The sequence below is a fragment of the Saimiri boliviensis genome, chromosome 15 (genome assembly GCF_048565385.1).
Source record: "Saimiri boliviensis isolate mSaiBol1 chromosome 15, mSaiBol1.pri, whole genome shotgun sequence".
Classification (NCBI taxonomy): domain Eukaryota; kingdom Metazoa; phylum Chordata; class Mammalia; order Primates; family Cebidae; genus Saimiri; species Saimiri boliviensis.
The window spans coordinates 50,379,520-50,397,372 of record NC_133463.1 but is presented as its reverse complement, the minus strand read 5'-3'; the positions used below and the strand labels follow the sequence as shown (position 1 = coordinate 50,397,372).

The window sequence follows — 17,853 nt, the reverse complement described above, 5'->3', positions numbered from 1 at the left end:
TGGAGCAGCCTCAGCAGCTGCTAGGTACACTCATTTCTTGAGATATTTAGAGTTGCTCTCCCGCCTTTTGAACATCTCTTAAAAAAAAAAAAAAAAAGGTTGAGACCCTTTCTCAATCCCAGGTGATGATTTATATCCTTAGGACCAAGACAAAAGGGAAGTAAAATTTTGTTAAATCTTATAAACACAGTACCTTTTGGAGCAGAGCACAAGACTAAAAATAAGTTCCAGGAGTCAGTAAATTATTAGCATTCCTATGGTCTTGACTCTAAGTGCTAACCTGCTAGAATCTATCAACTCTATATCTACTATGTGATATCTACTATCTACCCTATGCCATCCCGATAGTTTTTGACCTGTCAGAATTATACAGAGGCCCATAATAAGCCTTCGGAAACAAGCCTTCTGCACGTGTTTACTGGGGAGCAGCACAACTCCCTCTTCAGAAAAGCAAAGTAAAGATCCACAGATCTACCATGCTTTCATGAATCTCTGGGCCAAAGATGTTCTGTGTCTCCTGGAGACATTACTGGAGAATATAATTGTTTTCCTTTAGAGCCAGCTTGAACCTTTGCTTCAAGATAAAATAGAATGATGGTACAAAGGCAGGCCCATTTCCCTGGGACTTAAAAAACAAATAAAAGTCTCTAAAGCATAAGTAACAGAAATGGAATGAAAACATTACAGAAACAGTGGGGTGATCTTGGGTAGAGCCCAGGTCCCTGCCTCTGAATGTGAGGGGCTTGGACCAGATGCTCTCTCTTGGCCTTTCCAGATCTGAAATTGGGGGTCTTCAGTCTTCTCTACCAAGCTATCCTCCCACCTCAGTCTCCTCCGTAGCTAGGACTACAGTTAAACGCCACCATACCCAGCTAACTTTCTTACTTTTTGTAGAGACGGGGTCTCACTATGTTGCTGAGAAACAGTGATTTATACTACCTGGGTGGACAAACTGAATAGTCAATAACTATTCATTGATCATCTCCGTTTGTTGCTAATGATGAATTAGTGACTTCAATAGCAGTAGCTGCCAAGAGACTTAGTTTCTAGTTTTTCTTCTGTCATCACTGGGCTAGGTGGGAAGGGTGTCATCTATGTTCTTAAATTTTCAGTAGTTTTAAAAACAAAAACACTGATAACAGTAACCATAGAGGGGTCGTACAGATGTTCTATATGGACATTTTGTAGCTATTCTGGCATTAGAAAAGAGCCATGGTTTATGACAATAATGTAGGTAAAAGTCCTATCCCCCAGGCAGCAAATCTTAAGAGAATATTTTCTTTTTTTTAAAGTTTTTAAAAGAGTGTAGAACTCTAAACTCAGAGCTATTTTAAGGGGAATGTCATTCCTTTAGCTGCTTTCTCCAAAAGCAAGTTATGAAGCTCTAATCTGAAGTGCTCATTGTGTAATAGCAAGTAATCTGGGAAAAGGACTAAAACAGTGAAACTGAGTAAAATACAGAAGGTTAATCGAATGCTTTTATTTTTAATTTGTTGATTGTGTCATCCGAACAATATTTTATTTACTGTGGTAAGAATACTTAACATGAGACCTACCTTCTTAACAAATTCCTTTTTTGGTTTTGTTTTTTGGGACAGGGTCTTGCTGTGACATGTGAGCAGGGGTGCAGTGGCACAGTCACAGCTCACTGCAGTCTCGACCTCTGGGTCTCAAGCCATCCTCTCACCTCAGTCTCCCAAGTAGCTAGGACTACAGGTGTGTGCCCATTACGCCTGGCTAGTTTTCTTATTTTTCGTAGAGAGGGGGGTCTCACTATGTTGCAGAGATGGGTCTTGAACTTCTGGGCTCAAGTGATCCTTCTCATCAGCCTCCGAAAGTGCTGGTATTACAGGCGTGTACCACAGCACCTGACCTTGACAAATTCTTAAATGCACAATACAGGATTTTTAACTATAGGCACCATGTTGTAGTGCCGATTTATAGAACTTACTCATCTTGCACAGCTGAGAGTTTGTATCTGTTGAACAGCAACCCTCCATTTTCCCCATCCTACAGTCCTTGGCAACTAACATTCTACTCTATGTTTCTATGAGCTTGACCATTTTAGATCAAGTGAGGTCACTGCAGTACTTGATTAAGTGAGATCATGCAGTATTTGTTTTTTTTTGTGACTGGCTTATTTCATTTGCATAATGAATTAAGCATTTTAAACATAGCTAGGTGAAATCTTTATGAAGTAACTGGCTAAAAATATAAGGTGTTAAACTAAAGATCTCTTGATTATAACTATATCTCAAATGAAATACTACTACCCCCAAAAGACTTTCAACAGAGAGAACATGGCTAGGACCTCGGTGATAGTTTGATAATACTAGCCTAATCAAAGATCACCTGTGCATTGCTAGTCCCTTTCTGTTATACAAACTCCTCCAACGGAAACTAATCATAAGAATAAGTCATTTGTTGAAGTGTTCTGCAGAGGTTCATTTTTCACCTGCCAAGACTGATCTGCCTTTAGCATATCACTAAGTTGTAAGGAGAAAACGACATGGAAGAATCCAAGTGTGCACTTAAAATGAGAGGCTAGGGCCTAACAATATATATCACTAGTAAGCTAGCAAGATCAGATGTGCTGAGTATCTGATCTATAAGCAAAATGAAAAGCAAAGTAGATCCAAAACTGTCATCTAAAGTAAAAGGGGCCTGGTAGAGAAGACAGGAAAGACCCTTCATCAAAGTTTGTGCTGATCAACAAAAAATATTAGCCTGGAAATGGGATTAGTTTGGGATAAAAATGAAAAGCTTGGGGCCTTTTAACGTAATATATATAACATAATATACATCTAAAAGTAATGCAAAAAATGCAGCCTTACTTTACTTAGTAGCCCTACTTATTTTTTAAGTAGGGGCAGTTAAAAAAAAAGAACTCTATAAGTACTAAGTTGAATCATATAAAGTCACCATTTTTTTGTACATTTAAAAGTTCAGTGGAAATTTCATGTGGCTCAACCAAAAAAAAGGGGGGTTCATCAATCCAGTGCCATGAACCTGAAGACATGCTAACATTTTGTGGTTTCAAAAGGATATTTACTTCTGTGGAAGAGTATTATTGAGGCAGAAACGGGATTTTTAATATTCTATACTAAATTTATGCTTCAAGTCTTACAAAGTTGTGGCTAGTCAGTACCCACTTAAATCAGCCTAAAAATAAAATGTTCCATTTATAACCACACCTTTTTCTTTTTGTCTCACCTATGATGTCCTTACCTAATAGAACTCTATTCCCAATAGATTTCTCCATCCCTCTTGCTGGATACCTGAAACCAGCTATTAATGGTAAAACTTCAAGCACATAGTCCTTCTGTGCCCACACATACACCCCACTTGTCAATCTATTATTCACTGGCTTTCTCCTACTCACTACAGCCTTTCTTCACTGCTCTTCTTTCTTCCAACGTTGGCACATTGAGAGTCCCATCTGTCCATGTCAGGTTCTCTCCACCCCTTTCCTTTTAATACACCAGTGACCTAATCTCTTCTGCATAGAATGTGGTGATTCTTGTGGGTCTCTTTGCCTTTCCTATGTAGCTCTGTTGTTTTAAACAATGCATGGCAGATTTTGTCATGTTAGTTTCCACTTTTGACACATGTAGATTTTGGTAGCTGTCTCAAAATCAATTTCACCTCTGAAGTTTCAGTAAACAGAATATGAACTGTATAAGCTAGGATAAGTATATATACCTCCAATGTAAATATCAGAATAAAGGTACACATCTATACTAAGTATGTTTCTACATGGATTGCTACTTTCTTTTGGTACACAAAACACAGTGCTTTCTATGGCAGTATTTCAGAGGTCCTTCTTAAAAAATACAAAAAACAAAAAACAAAAGAAAACAGTAACTTCCCTGGCCCAGGAAGATGAGCACAGGGTCTCAGTGAACTCCCTCATGCTGTTAAATATTAGAGAAGTAATTTAGAGTAGGAAGGGGAGTTTAAACTGCCTTCGACAGTTTTTGATGATGGCAAGTTTCAGAACAGTGCAGGTACATTTCTGATTTTCATTCTACTGTGTGTAATCATTTTTCACCTTTGATTTTTTAGCAGTTCTAGAACGCATTTAGCGATGCCACCTGCAGACAGACAAACATAACATTTGATACTCCATTGTTCTGACCGACCTGGCCAAACTGCCCACCCTGCATTCACTCACCTTGAATTTGCTATTTCCACTTTGGTTCTCGCCATGGCAGCTGCCCTTTGGGCGCCTTCAATTGCTCTGTCCACCTTCTCCCTAGTTTTTGTATGTCTTATTGGTATAAGCTGCTTCCTTATCCCACGGACCAGAATATTATTTTTGTATTTTCCCTCTTCTTTGGAGCCGTCAGGAAACACGGTACAGCCATATCCATGCCTCTTGTTATTTGCCCACTCGCCTTCGTACTTCATGCCATTGGAGCGCTCGCTAACGCCAAAGCCGTTGCGCTTGTCGTTCTTCCATTCGCCCATGTAGGTTTCCGTGGTGGTGGCGTCCACGTGGTCTTCCACCGCGCAAAAATCACAATCTACGTCGCCGAAGCTGATCGTGGAGTTGGCATCGCTGGAACTAATTCTGCTCATGGCCGCGTCGCTGCGGACAGAACTGCGCTTGCTTGAGATGGAAGACTTGGATTCGGACTTGCGAAGTTTCATGCTTCCGAGAAGAGAGCCCCTCCGGAAGAGGCCGCCCTTCTTCTTGCCCGCGAGCTCAGCGTCTGCGTGGAAGTTGAGCACGAAACCGCCGCGGGTGCCGGCCGGGCTGTCGGTGGCGGCCGCGGCATCGTGGAGCACGCTGCCGTTGCTCTGCTCGCTGCGCAGCGAGGCCAGCGAGGTGCGCAGCGGCGAGCGGATCACCGTGGCCATGCCGTAGGGCACGCTCTGGCGCACGCCGTAGCCATGCCGCATGCCTCCGGCCCACTGGCCCTGGTAGGTACCTTGGAGAGACCGCAAGAAAGCACCGTGTGAGCAGGGGGCAGAAGCTGCGCGATCGCCTGCACCATCCGGCGCACTTTGGCACAGGCCTGCCCAGGGTCAAATCTGACCCATTTCAAGTCAACCCTGGGGGATACTTTGCATCCACTTGTGAATCCCCCCTCACCCCCGCACCGTAATTCTGCGTGTAAGGATTTAATGTCATTGTATAGAGTTTTCCAGTACTCAGATATTTTTTGCTTTTCATTAAAAAATTTATGTATTTCAGAGGAAAACCACTACTTTCTAATACAAAAAGTTGATACTGAGAAACAACATTCCCCTCTGAAATTAATGCATCAAAAATTCCTCTTAGGAAGACAAGGAAAGAGGAGAAGAAGAAGTGAATTCTATTTGTAAGTTTTATTCTAAGATTACTAATTTAGCTGGAAAACTCTAAAAAATGACTTTTAGGTCTACGTCAGTATAACATTCCAAAAAGCACACAGGCTTAAATCTGAATACTTGGGACACAGTCATCAAATGAATGTTTAAAATTTTCCATTATATTCAGCATCTCTTTTTTTAGTGTAGAGAAAACTGTTGAATATTTAGGATTATCATTTGAATTTGGGTGAGCCTTTTTGAGCTAAGAGTGAATTGACAACCACAATACATATTATATATTTTGAACACAATGAATTATTATGAAAAAAACTGGGCAATTTAACATTTTTGTGCTTCTAAGTGAAAAGATCAAAGCTTTGTGCCATATCACTTGCCCAATCTCTGCATCCTCTATGGATTTCCTTAGCTGCCACTGCATTGTGAATCACTCCACGGACTAGAAGCACCCTGAGGACAGGAGTTACTTCATATGAGAACACAAAATTTTCTTGTGTCCTGTGGTCTGTGTTTGTGGACTAAGGGTGTTTGATGACTATGTTGATGGTAAAAAGCTATGGTGGCTAAAAACTATACCCTTTACCCTTGGAGAAACTGATATGAGGCCGGATGAAATCTTCCACTGTTAGCATTTTGGATTTAGTCTCAGAGGAACGGTGTATTTGACAGTATCCATTAAAATGTTGTTGATACCAGATCACTCTGTCAACAAATACTATGCTTTCTCAGGATAATCTCTAATCTAAACCATTTGTTCATAGTGAATTTTTTTGCTACTAAAATAAGCAAAGACATTAAAAAGTAACCTGGTACAAGCTTTAAAATAATGTTAGGAGGAAATGAATGTTAAATTAGGGAATTTAGAAGTTTCTTTTCACAATCAAGTCCATTTCCTTTAATTAAGAATAAATTTTAGTTCACAGTATCCCTCAAAAGAAGCTATCTGGAAAATTTTAAATGTAATTACTTCTGTGTTATTCATAACAATTCACAATGTCATAGAAAATAAATCATGATTAGTCTGTCTTGACCTCTTTCAATTTCTGATTATATAGATCTACCCTGCAGTCACTTTGTATTTTATAATGCCATGTACAGATTTCCACTGCATGGCATACATTCACTTTTAAAACACTAGGCAAAAATGCTAGTGGCTTTATGTAACTCTTTTAACAATGGCCGGTTATTTCATTGCACTTGAAAGTTAAAACCATAATGACTCCCAAGTCAACAGTTTTGACCAATTTCAAGACTGCCTTCTCTTGTTCATTCTGACATATGTGACATAGGCAACAGTAGATATACAATGAAATACTAAGTGGGTCTGGTACTCTGAATGTCATATTCTGAGTAGATGTGAAGTATTAACCTGACATCCATGAACTTTTGAGGAGGTGGGTGGCCCATAGTTTTCTCCAAAAGATTAACCCAAGAGGATAAGATAGTCATGTAAAACATTTCAGGCTGAGAAGCTTCCTACTGAATATTGGCCGTCTCCAAATACCATCATCTCAACAGGAATGGGAATGGAATTACTAGGAAATTTTGACTTTGACTTTTCCTTTGCCTCTAGGTAAAATTTAAATTCTAGGATGAAAGTTATACAACCTGGCCTGAATGTACTAAAATAAATCACCTTATTTTTAATATTTTGTTGGTTAAACGAATGCTATAATCATATCCTCCTAACTTTTGTCTATAGTGACAAGTTAATTTTGCTAAACAATTTGCAGAAATGCTGTTTGATATCACTAAGTATCTGCACTTTTAAAACACAACCATACCATCTTGGTTAATGTCTAACACTGATGAAAAATTAACAGCTAGTTTCCTTAAACTGTTATCTCCAAAAATAAGACAAGTACAGTATTTAGAATTTCCAAAAAAGTATGGCTTGAAAATCCAAGCTGTTTAAGGCAACAGCAATAATTAGAAAGTTTAAGTCTCTGCTTAACTGTCAAATAAAGAAGGGAGGACAAGAGCATTGGCCACATTCCCCTCCGATTTTGTTAAATCACAGTGTATGAAAGAATTCCTCCGCAGAATTGCTAGAAACCAATTTACAGTCAAACTGTTAGCAGTTCATCTGAAATTTAAAATAGGTTTAGTTTTGTCAATGAACCTAGAAAAAAAGGGCCAATTTCTTTATGAAGCAGGTGGGTTCCAACTTCTTCCTGCTGCTCAAATAAAGTTCTAATTAGTTCCTCTTGATTCCTAAAATATAGATGCATATTTCACAAGTGTAAAAATTACTTTTACCAGTTTTAAACTGTATTCATTTGGGAGCTAATTTTTTAGATCTAGTCATTTTAACTACACAGTCTTGTAGTGGAAGGCATCCAGCTTAGGAGTTTCAGTCAAATTTGCACTTTGCTATGCCAAACCTAAGTTTATATGCTACGAATGGGTATGTGCAAGAATGCATCTAGTTAACAAAACATTTGTGTTTTCCCAGATATTTTCAATAGTTTTATGACAAATGAAAAAAACAAAGTACAGATCAGAATTAGCACAAAAAATTCTGGGCACTTAGACTTGGATTTCATGAGTATGATAACTTATTGTTAATATTCATGGGGTTTTTATTTCAGCCACACTTCACAAACAAATCACTAATAAAATAAATTGATACTTCTCACATGGAATTACTGCTTCCTTCCTCCTCCAGTTTAATGTCACCACAAAATACACGGAATCAGATTTTTCCTGAATCTGATAAAGGGTGTACAGGAATGGACACGTGGTGGTGGGGAGAGTGGAGACAACAAGCAGCTAACTCCTTAGTGAGAACAGGCAAACTCAAGCTAATTTTTTAGTGATATTCCTATTTTGGCCAATATGTTTGTATAAAATAAGTTACAGCAATACCCTTGCTTTAGACTCCCTTTATGATTGAGGACTTTCTAATGAAATAATATGAGAGACAGCAGAAAATCCACTAGCACAGAATAGACATTCAATAGTGATTTTTAAGGTTTTTCTTCCTAACTAGCATATTAGATTTTTGGGGGGTAGAAAAAGAAAACCACAGTACCACCCATGATGATGCCAAATTTTAAGTTTTTTCTTTTTAAAGTTTATTTTAAAACTGAAGGCAGATTATTCATAAAGTCATTCTGGAGCCTTATTTGGGCTTCTATGACATGCACACAGACAGCCTCTACCATGCTATATATATTTTGATTACTAGGTATAATGAATACTCTAAACCAAGAGTGTGTTTAATGAATAGCATCTTTAAAAGGAGACTATTTTAAACCTTCCAAAACTGAAGAGAACCATCCTTGGCCTTCTTAAAAGGTTATAAAATGATGCACACATTAAAAAATAAATAAATTTTGCCTCCTATTTTTGAGCATGGAATTTAGTTATATGGAAGAGCTGGGTCCTCCAATAAAATCCAGTCACAAAGTAACATATTTACAGGGCTGTCAACCAGGCATTTTATGCCCATTCAGAACATTTAAGGGTCCCAGTTAACTACAGTGAAACTCGGGACTCATACAGCCCCCACAGAAAAGTATTAGAGAAAGTTTTTCTCTTTTAATCCATGAGAACCATATGCTTTATTTATACTGCAGGATGAAAAGATGTCCTTTTTAGCAAGTTCTACCATTCTGCCATTTCGCATTTGAAACACGGCCCAAGTGTTCTAAGTGAAGTGTACAAATTGTGTGAGCTTTTATATATGCAATGGTATAAATGGGGCTGCTGTGGGCTGGAGAAACTTTTAATTGGATCCCTTTAATATCCTCCAACTCTGAGCTGCTTAATTCCAAAAAGTGATGTCGCCTCCTACAACCCTTTTCAATTAAAAATGATTATGTTTATTATCAAGAAATGCACTTTGCTAAAGCAATAAGCCATTCACGAATATCTTTCTCAGCGTATTACACAAGGAAATTCAGCAGGTTTTGACACCTGTTTCAATAATGTATACCTTTCCTAATAAAAGAGGAACTTCTGGTATATACACAATCTCTTTGGCAAATATTGTTAAATACTAAAATAAGGTGATCTTTGTTCACAGCCAGGCATACCGCTTAGGTCATACATAATGCAAATTATTGTTTCAGTATTGCCATTCTCAGGAGTAAAGTAGCTGCTAGGAACCCACCGGTCAACTGTATTTTTTTAAAATATAGACTTCGTTGCCCATTTCTAAAATATTTTCCTAGTAATTTGTCCAAGATCTCCAGGTCAGCAAAGACTGCTATGCTTTTCATGGGACGACCAATACTGTAAGGAATGGAATGAAAACTAGGAACTCACACGCTCTGAACTCCACCTGCATCAGGTGGCCTTTCCGCTCCCATAACTAGGACGTTTCCAAATGCACCCCCAAATAAGGTACAATTCCCCAACATCCTAGTTATGGGGTTCTGGCTTCTATCTTTAGGCTACTAGAGGACCAGAAGCGAAATACGACTCCACGTGAAACCAATCCGGGGAGCGGTCAGCACGGACCGCCAGCCTCACCCGCTCAGGGTGTTCGCTCTAACTCCACGGGAGTGGCGATTTCAAACCCGGCCGGGAGAGGGAGGGATCAGGAACGTAATGTGACGGGCTCAAGTGACAGCCTCCTCTCTCCAGCCCAGCCCTCCCGGGCGGCGTTCCCTCCCGGTGGCAGCGCAGCGCTGGCGCCGGCCAGGTACATTCACGCCTCGCTCCCCCGAGTGTGGACACACGGCCCGCTCTAAGAACGGGGTCAGATTCAGCCCTCGCGCCCCAGTCCGGCCCCAGCGCCCCTCTCTGGGGAGGGCGGGCGCGGGCGAGGGGTAGGAGGCGCCCCCAGGTGTTTTGGCGGGTTTCCGGACACGTGCGCCCGGCGTCCTCCCCGCTTCCCCGCAGCCGGGGCAGAGCCCACCGCACCAGCTCGCGGAGCAGCCGAGCCGCCCGCTACGCCGCTCACCTCCGTCCCCGTAGGTCTCCACGCCGTACCCGTCCTGCAGCCCGTTACTCCAGGTACCCTCGTAGCGAGCGGGGGTGCACAGGCTCTGCCGGACCCCGTAGCGCCCCTTGAAACCATGTGACCACTCCCCCCGGTACATCCACTTGCCCTTCGTCTCCACCCCCAGCCCATGCCGCTTGCCCTGCGCCCAGTAGCCCTGGTAGGTGTTGCCGCTGGGCCAGGTGTAGCCTCCGACCACCTCGAAGCCGTGCGACCAGGAGCCAGAGTACTCGCCCTGGCCCTTGGGCCCCGTGCAGATGCCATGCCCGTGCGCCTTGCCCTCCTCCCAGCCGCCGCAGTAGGTGCCGCCATCGTCGAAGTCGAACCTTCCGCCCGTCATTCGGGGGGCAGCCCCGGCGCGCTCCCCGCAGGGGCACGGACGCGGGCAGTGCTGGGCACGGCAGGGTGTAGCTCAGGGGTGGGGGCCCGGCGGGCGAGCTCACGACAGCGGCCCGGGCAGCTCGCGCCGCCGCTCGGCTCCAGTCCGACGCCGCCCCCGTCCTCCCTCCTCTTTTGCCGCCGCCACCGCCGCCTTCCTCCTCCTCTTTCGCCGCCGCCGCCGCCCCGGCCAGCGCCGCGCGCGAGAGGACAGCCCAAGCTCCGGAGCGGACCTTCAGCTGCTCCCGCCCGCCCACGTGAGCCGGGCGCCGCCCCGCGCCCGCCCCTCGTCCCCTCCCCGGGCACGGAGGCCCGGCCCCGCTGCGCTCCCGCCCCACCGGGCCCTGCCCCCAGCCCCGGGAGCCGCCGCTTCCCCGGCTGGCGGGCGCGCGCGCGGGGACCGGCTGGCGAGCATGTATTCGCGCAGTGGGATGCCGGTGGGAGGACGAGTGTACCCGGGGACGCACGAGAATCCCTGCCTGGAGATGAAGGCGCGGCTGCCTGTGTGGGGGCCGCTTGCGGGCGCCGGAGCCTCCTGTGTTTGTGTTTGGGGTTTTTCAATGTGGTTAAGCTCCTGTGAGTGCGGCCACGTGTGTGTTGAGGGAAAACTCGTTGTATGCGTGTTTGTCTGCGTGGGTTATGTAGTTGCATTGTTTTCAGCCTTAAAACTTGTGTACTGTTGCATTTGTCATGCTCAGCTGTCACCGCGAATTAATATCTCCTAGATATATGTATGCATGTGATGTAAATCTGCGGCAGCCTAGATATAATTGTGCAGAGTGTTCTTTTACACCTACCCATTTCAAAGCACACGTGTTTGCATTTATTTAATGAAGACACTGAGGGAGAGCAGTACAGTTTGAAAAAGCACAGAATATATTGGTTAGTTTTTATTCATAGTGATGAAGAGGATGTTTTAAATCGGCCTTTGGAGGGGTACAGGATATTCCTTTTACATCAGAGCCTGCTCCCCCTCGTGCCTCGTTTGTGCTTCTTAACAACCTTAGAGATTCTTCAGCCTGGAGCTGTACAACACTGCTTTGTCGAATTCACTTTAGACAACTTTTCTAAACCTTTAAACCTCGATTTCACTGTCTTCCAAATGGGAATGACAAGATTTGCCTTTCTCTTTCTATATTAGGTAGTAACCGAGTATATTGTGGCTGCAGTACCAAACCAAAAATTAGAGATTTGGTAATAGGCAAGTTCAATCAGCGTTGCCTCTGGTGAGAGCAGGCATTATTCTCCACCTCACCCTCACAATGCCCATGGGGGACATTTCTCCCAGGTTCACGGCCTAGGGTCTAGTTTGGCCTCTCGAGGAAACTGATTTGAAGTGTATTCCTGTTCTTTCTTAGACTGAGAGGCCTTTGGATGACTAGGTGAGCATCAGAAGCTGCCAAAGATTCTTTCACTAAGTATTTGATAATCAGATGTAAATATAAGGACAGCTGTCAGGAAGGCAGCCTGGGAAAAATTAGAGTAAACTGCACAGAAAAGGAACTGAAATTGACTTTGATTGCCTTGATCTCAGGACCAGAGCCGACCTTTCCTGCTTACCTGGCTGAAAGCCTGAAAGAAAAATCTCAGTTTATACAGAACCAAATCACCAAAGAGAATTAGAAGCCCTCATCCATGGCACTGCCCGCAGAATTGCCAGGAATAGTGCTTACCCTAGTGGCCTGAAATAATTATGCATCTCTCAAAGCATCTTGTCCTGGACTGGGGATTGATTTAGGCCGATGGGAAGCTGAGGGCCAGGACTTTGCGACTGAGCCATAATTCCATTTCCCTCTTATGGGATACACCAGAATCAAGATCTAGTATAGAGAGATGCATTCCCAGCTATTTTGAAGTACTGTATGATATGAGAAAAAGTGTGATTGCTCAAGCCAATATTTTGAATGGGGGAGTCTGTTTCTAAACTAGATTTATTTACAGAGTGGTCTTTGTTGGTTTGCCTTTTTTTTTTTTTTTTGGACCCACCCAGTGTGTTAGCACCCATATATATTCCTTAAGGGGATAAATTTTGGAAACCTTTATGTGTTTATTTATTACTCTTTCCAATTAGTTGTCATGAAAAGAACCTTAATTAAAGGCGAGACTTTACCACTAGATATCTATAATTAAATTTTAATTTTAGCCTAGCTCTATATTGGCTTTCTTCATGGAAGAAATTAGTATTTTTGATAACTTACTAAATAATTTTTGGCAAATAACCATATACACCATGTTTCCATTTACCTGCTGCCATCACAATGGAATGTTTCCCCAGTCACGAAGATGTATGTGTTAGTGTAAGTGTTCAGGGTCAGTGGTAATGGTTGGAGAAGACCGGGAGAGAAAAGTAGGAAGAGGAAGAGGTGCTGAGAGTGATGGCAAAGCAGATAGTAGGCAGTGGACTAATGTTGCAGTTTAATAGTCAGGGTTAGTAATGTCCTTATTTTCCCTCTCCCTCTGAACCTTTGCCCTGGATAAGGGGGAGTTGAAATTAGCTTTAAGAAGGGATTAGTAAGAAGAGAATGTGAATGTTGGTTTGACAGGTGGAATGGGGGAGGTCGTGAAAACCTAGGGCCCAGCAACTGCCCTACTAGTTTGTTTTCCTTCATGTTAAAAACTAGCTATTTTATATTTCCATCCTAAAAAATTTTATGACATATTGTAAGCTATTTTGAGTGTGACTATGACCAGTTAACAACATGTCAGGATGTTTCGCTGGGAATTTAATGTATTTTAAAATATGAAGGTGCATTTAGAAATTTATTGGTGACTTCATTTTATTTACATATTAGATTAATGATTGGCTGGATGAGGTGGCTCATGCCTGTAATCCCAGCACTTTGGGAGGCTGAGGTGACAGGATTGTTTTAAGACTGGGAGTTTGAGACTAGCCTCAGCAAAATAAGGGAGACCCCATCTCTAAAACAACAATAACAACAACAAAAAATGACTAATTATATACTCCAAGAATGTTAAGTTAAAAAAGAAGACTAATTATTGAGAGTTTTTAATAAAAAATTTACAAATGACAAAAAGCTAATCAGTAGGTGTTTATTGTATAAAGACCATGATTCAAAATGTATAGAAAAGCACATACAATTAAAGTCACTTGATATGTAAGTCAAAAAGTATTACCATCTTGATTTATAAAATCAAATAATCAAAATAATTTGAATATTTGCAGTAAAGCACTCATAACCATTCAAGAAATTTGTCCGTCATAAACATAAAAATTAAGAAATATGGCCAGAAACTTTGTAGGCAGCGTGAAATCAGAAGAGGAAGAGAAGATACCCTTTTTCCTCCCGAAGTTCTGGATCAGTTCCTTCTCTCTCTCTCTCTCTCTCTCTCTCTCTTTTTTTGAGATAGAGTCTCACTCTGTCACCCAGGCTGGAGTGCAGTGGTGCAATCTTTGCTCACTGTGCAACCTCCATTTTCTGGGTTCAAGCAGTTCTCCTGCCTCAGCCTCCCAAGTAGCTGGAACTCTTAAGTGTGTGCCACCATACCCAGCTAATTTTAGTAGAGACGGGGTTTCACCATGTTGGCTATGCTGGTCTCGAACTCCTGACCTCAAGCAATCCACACGTCTTGGCCTCCCAACCTTCTCTCTTTTAAATATGCTTTAATTTCTTCCCTTTCAGCCAAGAAATAAGCTCTTGTGTTTTCTGTATTAAAACAGTCCTAATTTGCTGGTCTACCATCTCCTTTAAGTCCTCTATGTCTATTTTATTATTGAAACTGGAGACCTTGAAAGAGCGTATTCTGGTCTTTACGTGCCGCCTCTGATTTACGTACTACTTGATTTGGATTCCATTCTCACCGGTCTAGGGAAGCTTGTCTAGCCATTAGGGACCTTCTATTTGACAGACATGGTGGCATCTCTTCAGTTCCTATCCTGCTAGTGGCAGCAGTGAATTTGATACTTGGCTTCTATAACGCCCATATCTTGTGCTTCTCCTCTGCCTCCTCATCTCCCACCACTTCAGCTGTGCCATTCCCTGTGTATTTTTATTCTTCTTATCCCTTTCTAGTCTTCTTAACTTTAGGCTATCTGTTGTATTCCAACTATTAGCCTCATGGTACCAGAATTTTGTATAAATTGCTGGATACTTGTTGTTGGCTTATCTTGTATAACTAGGCAATCCTGCCCTAGAAGCTAAGAGTCTGATTTAGAAATAGTTTAATTCTGATATGAAAACACCAGCTGAGCCTATTTAACTCTCAAGGGCAGTGCTTTTTGGTTTCTTCTTATGATGTGTCCCTTGTGGCCCTCTGCCTCCTTTTCCTAATGAGGAAAGCTCCATATAGACCTGGATACCATCCGTGTTCAATCATGAGATTCATAGAGGATTTCAGGAAAGGTCTAACAATAAAAAAGGTAATGACAGATGAAAGGGAGACCTGAAATGGTGGTCACCTTGAAGACAGAGTGGATTGCAGGCCTGTATTAGAGATGTAGCACCTGAACCAAACCACAAAATGTATATGTGTATGTATGTATATATGTGCATACGTTTATTCATTATATATGTGTGTGCATGATTACTGTCTTAGGTTCAGCCTTTGCACTTAAGGACATAAAATATCTCTAAAAAGACAGAAGATAAAAAAGAAACACAATAAAAATACAAGGGAGATAACTACAAGTAGTCAATAAATACTAAGTATCATAAGAGTTCAGAGGACAGAGTGATTTTGTGGACTGCTATGGTTGAAACAATTTTGGGTAATCATTGGCAGGTTGTTTAACTTTATGGGTACAGTAAAGGCACATCCTTCCAGATATTTATGATGCAATGATCTTGTTGAATTAAGAGGCACTCAACCAAGGCAAGGAATGAAGACTCTTTCAAGTCTCTGTTTCAATCTGTGATTGTAAGAACAGAAGAGACCTCCTGAAAAAGAAGTCCCAGGAATCCGAGGAGACATGTTGATGAGTTAATCTCTCTCATCCTACATTTAAAGTCACAATGCTTTGTTCTGAAACTGTGGCTGAAAGGCAACTCAGTATTTGAAATTGTACAACTTGGAGATAGCAAGGGAATATAAAAGCATTTTGGGGAGTGACAGTATTGAGATGTTGTTAAAAGTTGTAAAAATTGTTGAGATAACCTTTTCATAAAGCAGTTGCATAATGAAGGGAGGTACACAATATTGTTGAAAGCAAAGCAGTAAGTAGCTACTAAATGACTCATAGCTGAAGGAAAGAAAAAAGAAATCAATTATTAGGCAGTAAAAGAAATGTAAATTATAATTGAGGAGTGAATGGTTCCAAGAGCTTGGGAATGGGATTTGAAACAATAGCCAATAATAGAAGAGGCTTTCCTCTAACTGAATGATTGGGTGGCGGGGGGGATGTGGTATCTTTGCCAAGCATTGCAGTACCAATCTGCATATCAGCTCAGCATGCACACCTCAGAACCATTTAGGATTCTTCACATTCTGATTGCATTCCAAATAAAGCTAAAATTCCTCTTCCTTTCCTTCAATACACTCTAGCATTTTTGTCATCTCTTGAATTTTATATCATTTTTACATGGCAAGCACTTTTTAAAGCTTACAGAGACATCAGAACACCCAAAGAGTGGCCATGGAGGTACACTACTCAGATCTCCCTTCAAGAGAACCTGCAGTTTGGAGGGTACTTGGCAAACAGACTGCAGCTGCCACAACTTCAGATCTCCTGTGGGTTTTGCATCAAAAGGCTACTGCCCCTGACAACCCCTCCAAGTAAAGGGCAAATTGATGCACCTTGTATCCTCTACTGCAAAAAGGAAGCAAAGCCTACTCTTTGGTTTTGGAAGTAACATATACCACACTTAGACACCACTTTAGCTTATGTGCTAGGTGACACAGAAGAGAGGCTACCAGCTTTGAGAGGGCTTGGAGCAGGAAGGGGTTTTGTCAGAGGCCCAGGTTGTGATGCAAGCAGCTCTGCCATGTGATTAGGCGGATCCTATGGTGTTTAGGTACCAGTGGTGAGAAAAGATATATGAAGATTGTGGCAAGCCCCTATGGAAGAATCACAGTTGCAGGTCAAAAAAAAAAAAAAAAAAAAAAACCTTAAAAAAACAAAATGAAAACAAAAAAAGTTTTTTTGAAAGCTACTTGGCCTTGGTAGTAAAGGAATGTTTGGCCGTGGGACAAAGTGCTTGTTCATTCAGAATTTCCCATTATGAGCTGAGTCTTCTTGACTCTGACAAGACAAAGTTGGACAGACCCAGAAGCAGTCTATTGTGAGTTGGAACATGGGATATCCAGGAGCAAGCTGAGCGGCACCAGAGGGCATGAAAAGCTGCAAGAACAGATTGCCCTTTCTTGAGGGCTGAGTGGGACAGACCCTCATGTTCCCCACCCGGGTTCCATTGGTTTGCTTCTCTGAACAGATTGGGGTTTCAAATAACCAGCTGAAGCGGAAGGGAAAACCTGTATCTGGTTTATGGATGGACGAGCTCAGTATGTGGATGAAGCTGAAAATGGATGGACGCTGCATAATATCCACACTCAGGAGAGGTCTTGAACGTCTGTAGATAGGGCAGAACTGTGAATGTCGAAGAAGTCAAGTATTTTGTGCGGAAGGAAAAGTGGCCCCAGATAGGAATATGTATAGATATCCGAGCAGTGGCTAACAGCCTTGCCTGGTCAGAGGCTGGATGGAAAAGGACTGGAAGACTGAAAACGTGGAGGTCTAGGCTAGAGACATGGGGCTGAACGTATGGAAATGGAAACAAAGCGAAAGAGGCACTGAAAACACAAGTAGACTACAGGACTCAGCCAGTTAATGTTAGGCTTCCTCAGCAGACATCCCAGATCTGGAGCAAGGGGCACATGAGCTTAGTAGCCTCAGTGGCAGAGATGGACATTGTACCTGGGCCCAAGAGTAGGGACTGCTGCCTATTGAGGTCAGTTTAAACTACTCCTAACTTTGCAAGTCAGATCTGTTAGTAACAGAGGGTATTCCTTGCGAATACCACCAATCAACTACTTGGTGATAAATTGATTATATCAGATTCATTTCAGCCTAGAAGAGCCAGTGGTTCATCCTTATTAAGGATACACATTCTGGATATGGATTTACCTTTCCTCCCCACAGGGCCTTAGCCTGTAGCAGCACTGTCCAGGGACTTATAGAATACCTGATTCACAAACATGGAATTTCACACATAAAATCCAACCAGGAGACCCACTTCACAGTGAAGGAGGTGCCA

General features: G+C 42.1%; 1 protein-coding gene across 6 annotated transcripts in view; it reads right to left on the bottom strand.

The window, feature by feature from the left end:
- JPH1 (junctophilin 1) overlaps positions 1-10,985 on the bottom strand; it is a 90,778-nt gene extending 79,793 nt beyond the window's left edge. For all 6 annotated transcript variants that reach the window (XM_039464759.2, XM_010351437.3, XM_003940693.4 and 3 more), the window contains exons 1-2: positions 10,229-10,985; positions 4,175-4,934 (exon numbers count right to left, since the gene is read on the bottom strand). In XM_039464759.2, coding sequence (XP_039320693.1) covers positions 4,175-4,934; positions 10,229-10,607 — 1,139 coding nt within the window. In that variant the 5' untranslated portion in view covers positions 10,608-10,985. The remainder of the gene's footprint in view (positions 1-4,174; positions 4,935-10,228) is intronic.
- Positions 10,986-17,853: the final 6,868 nt, after the last annotated feature.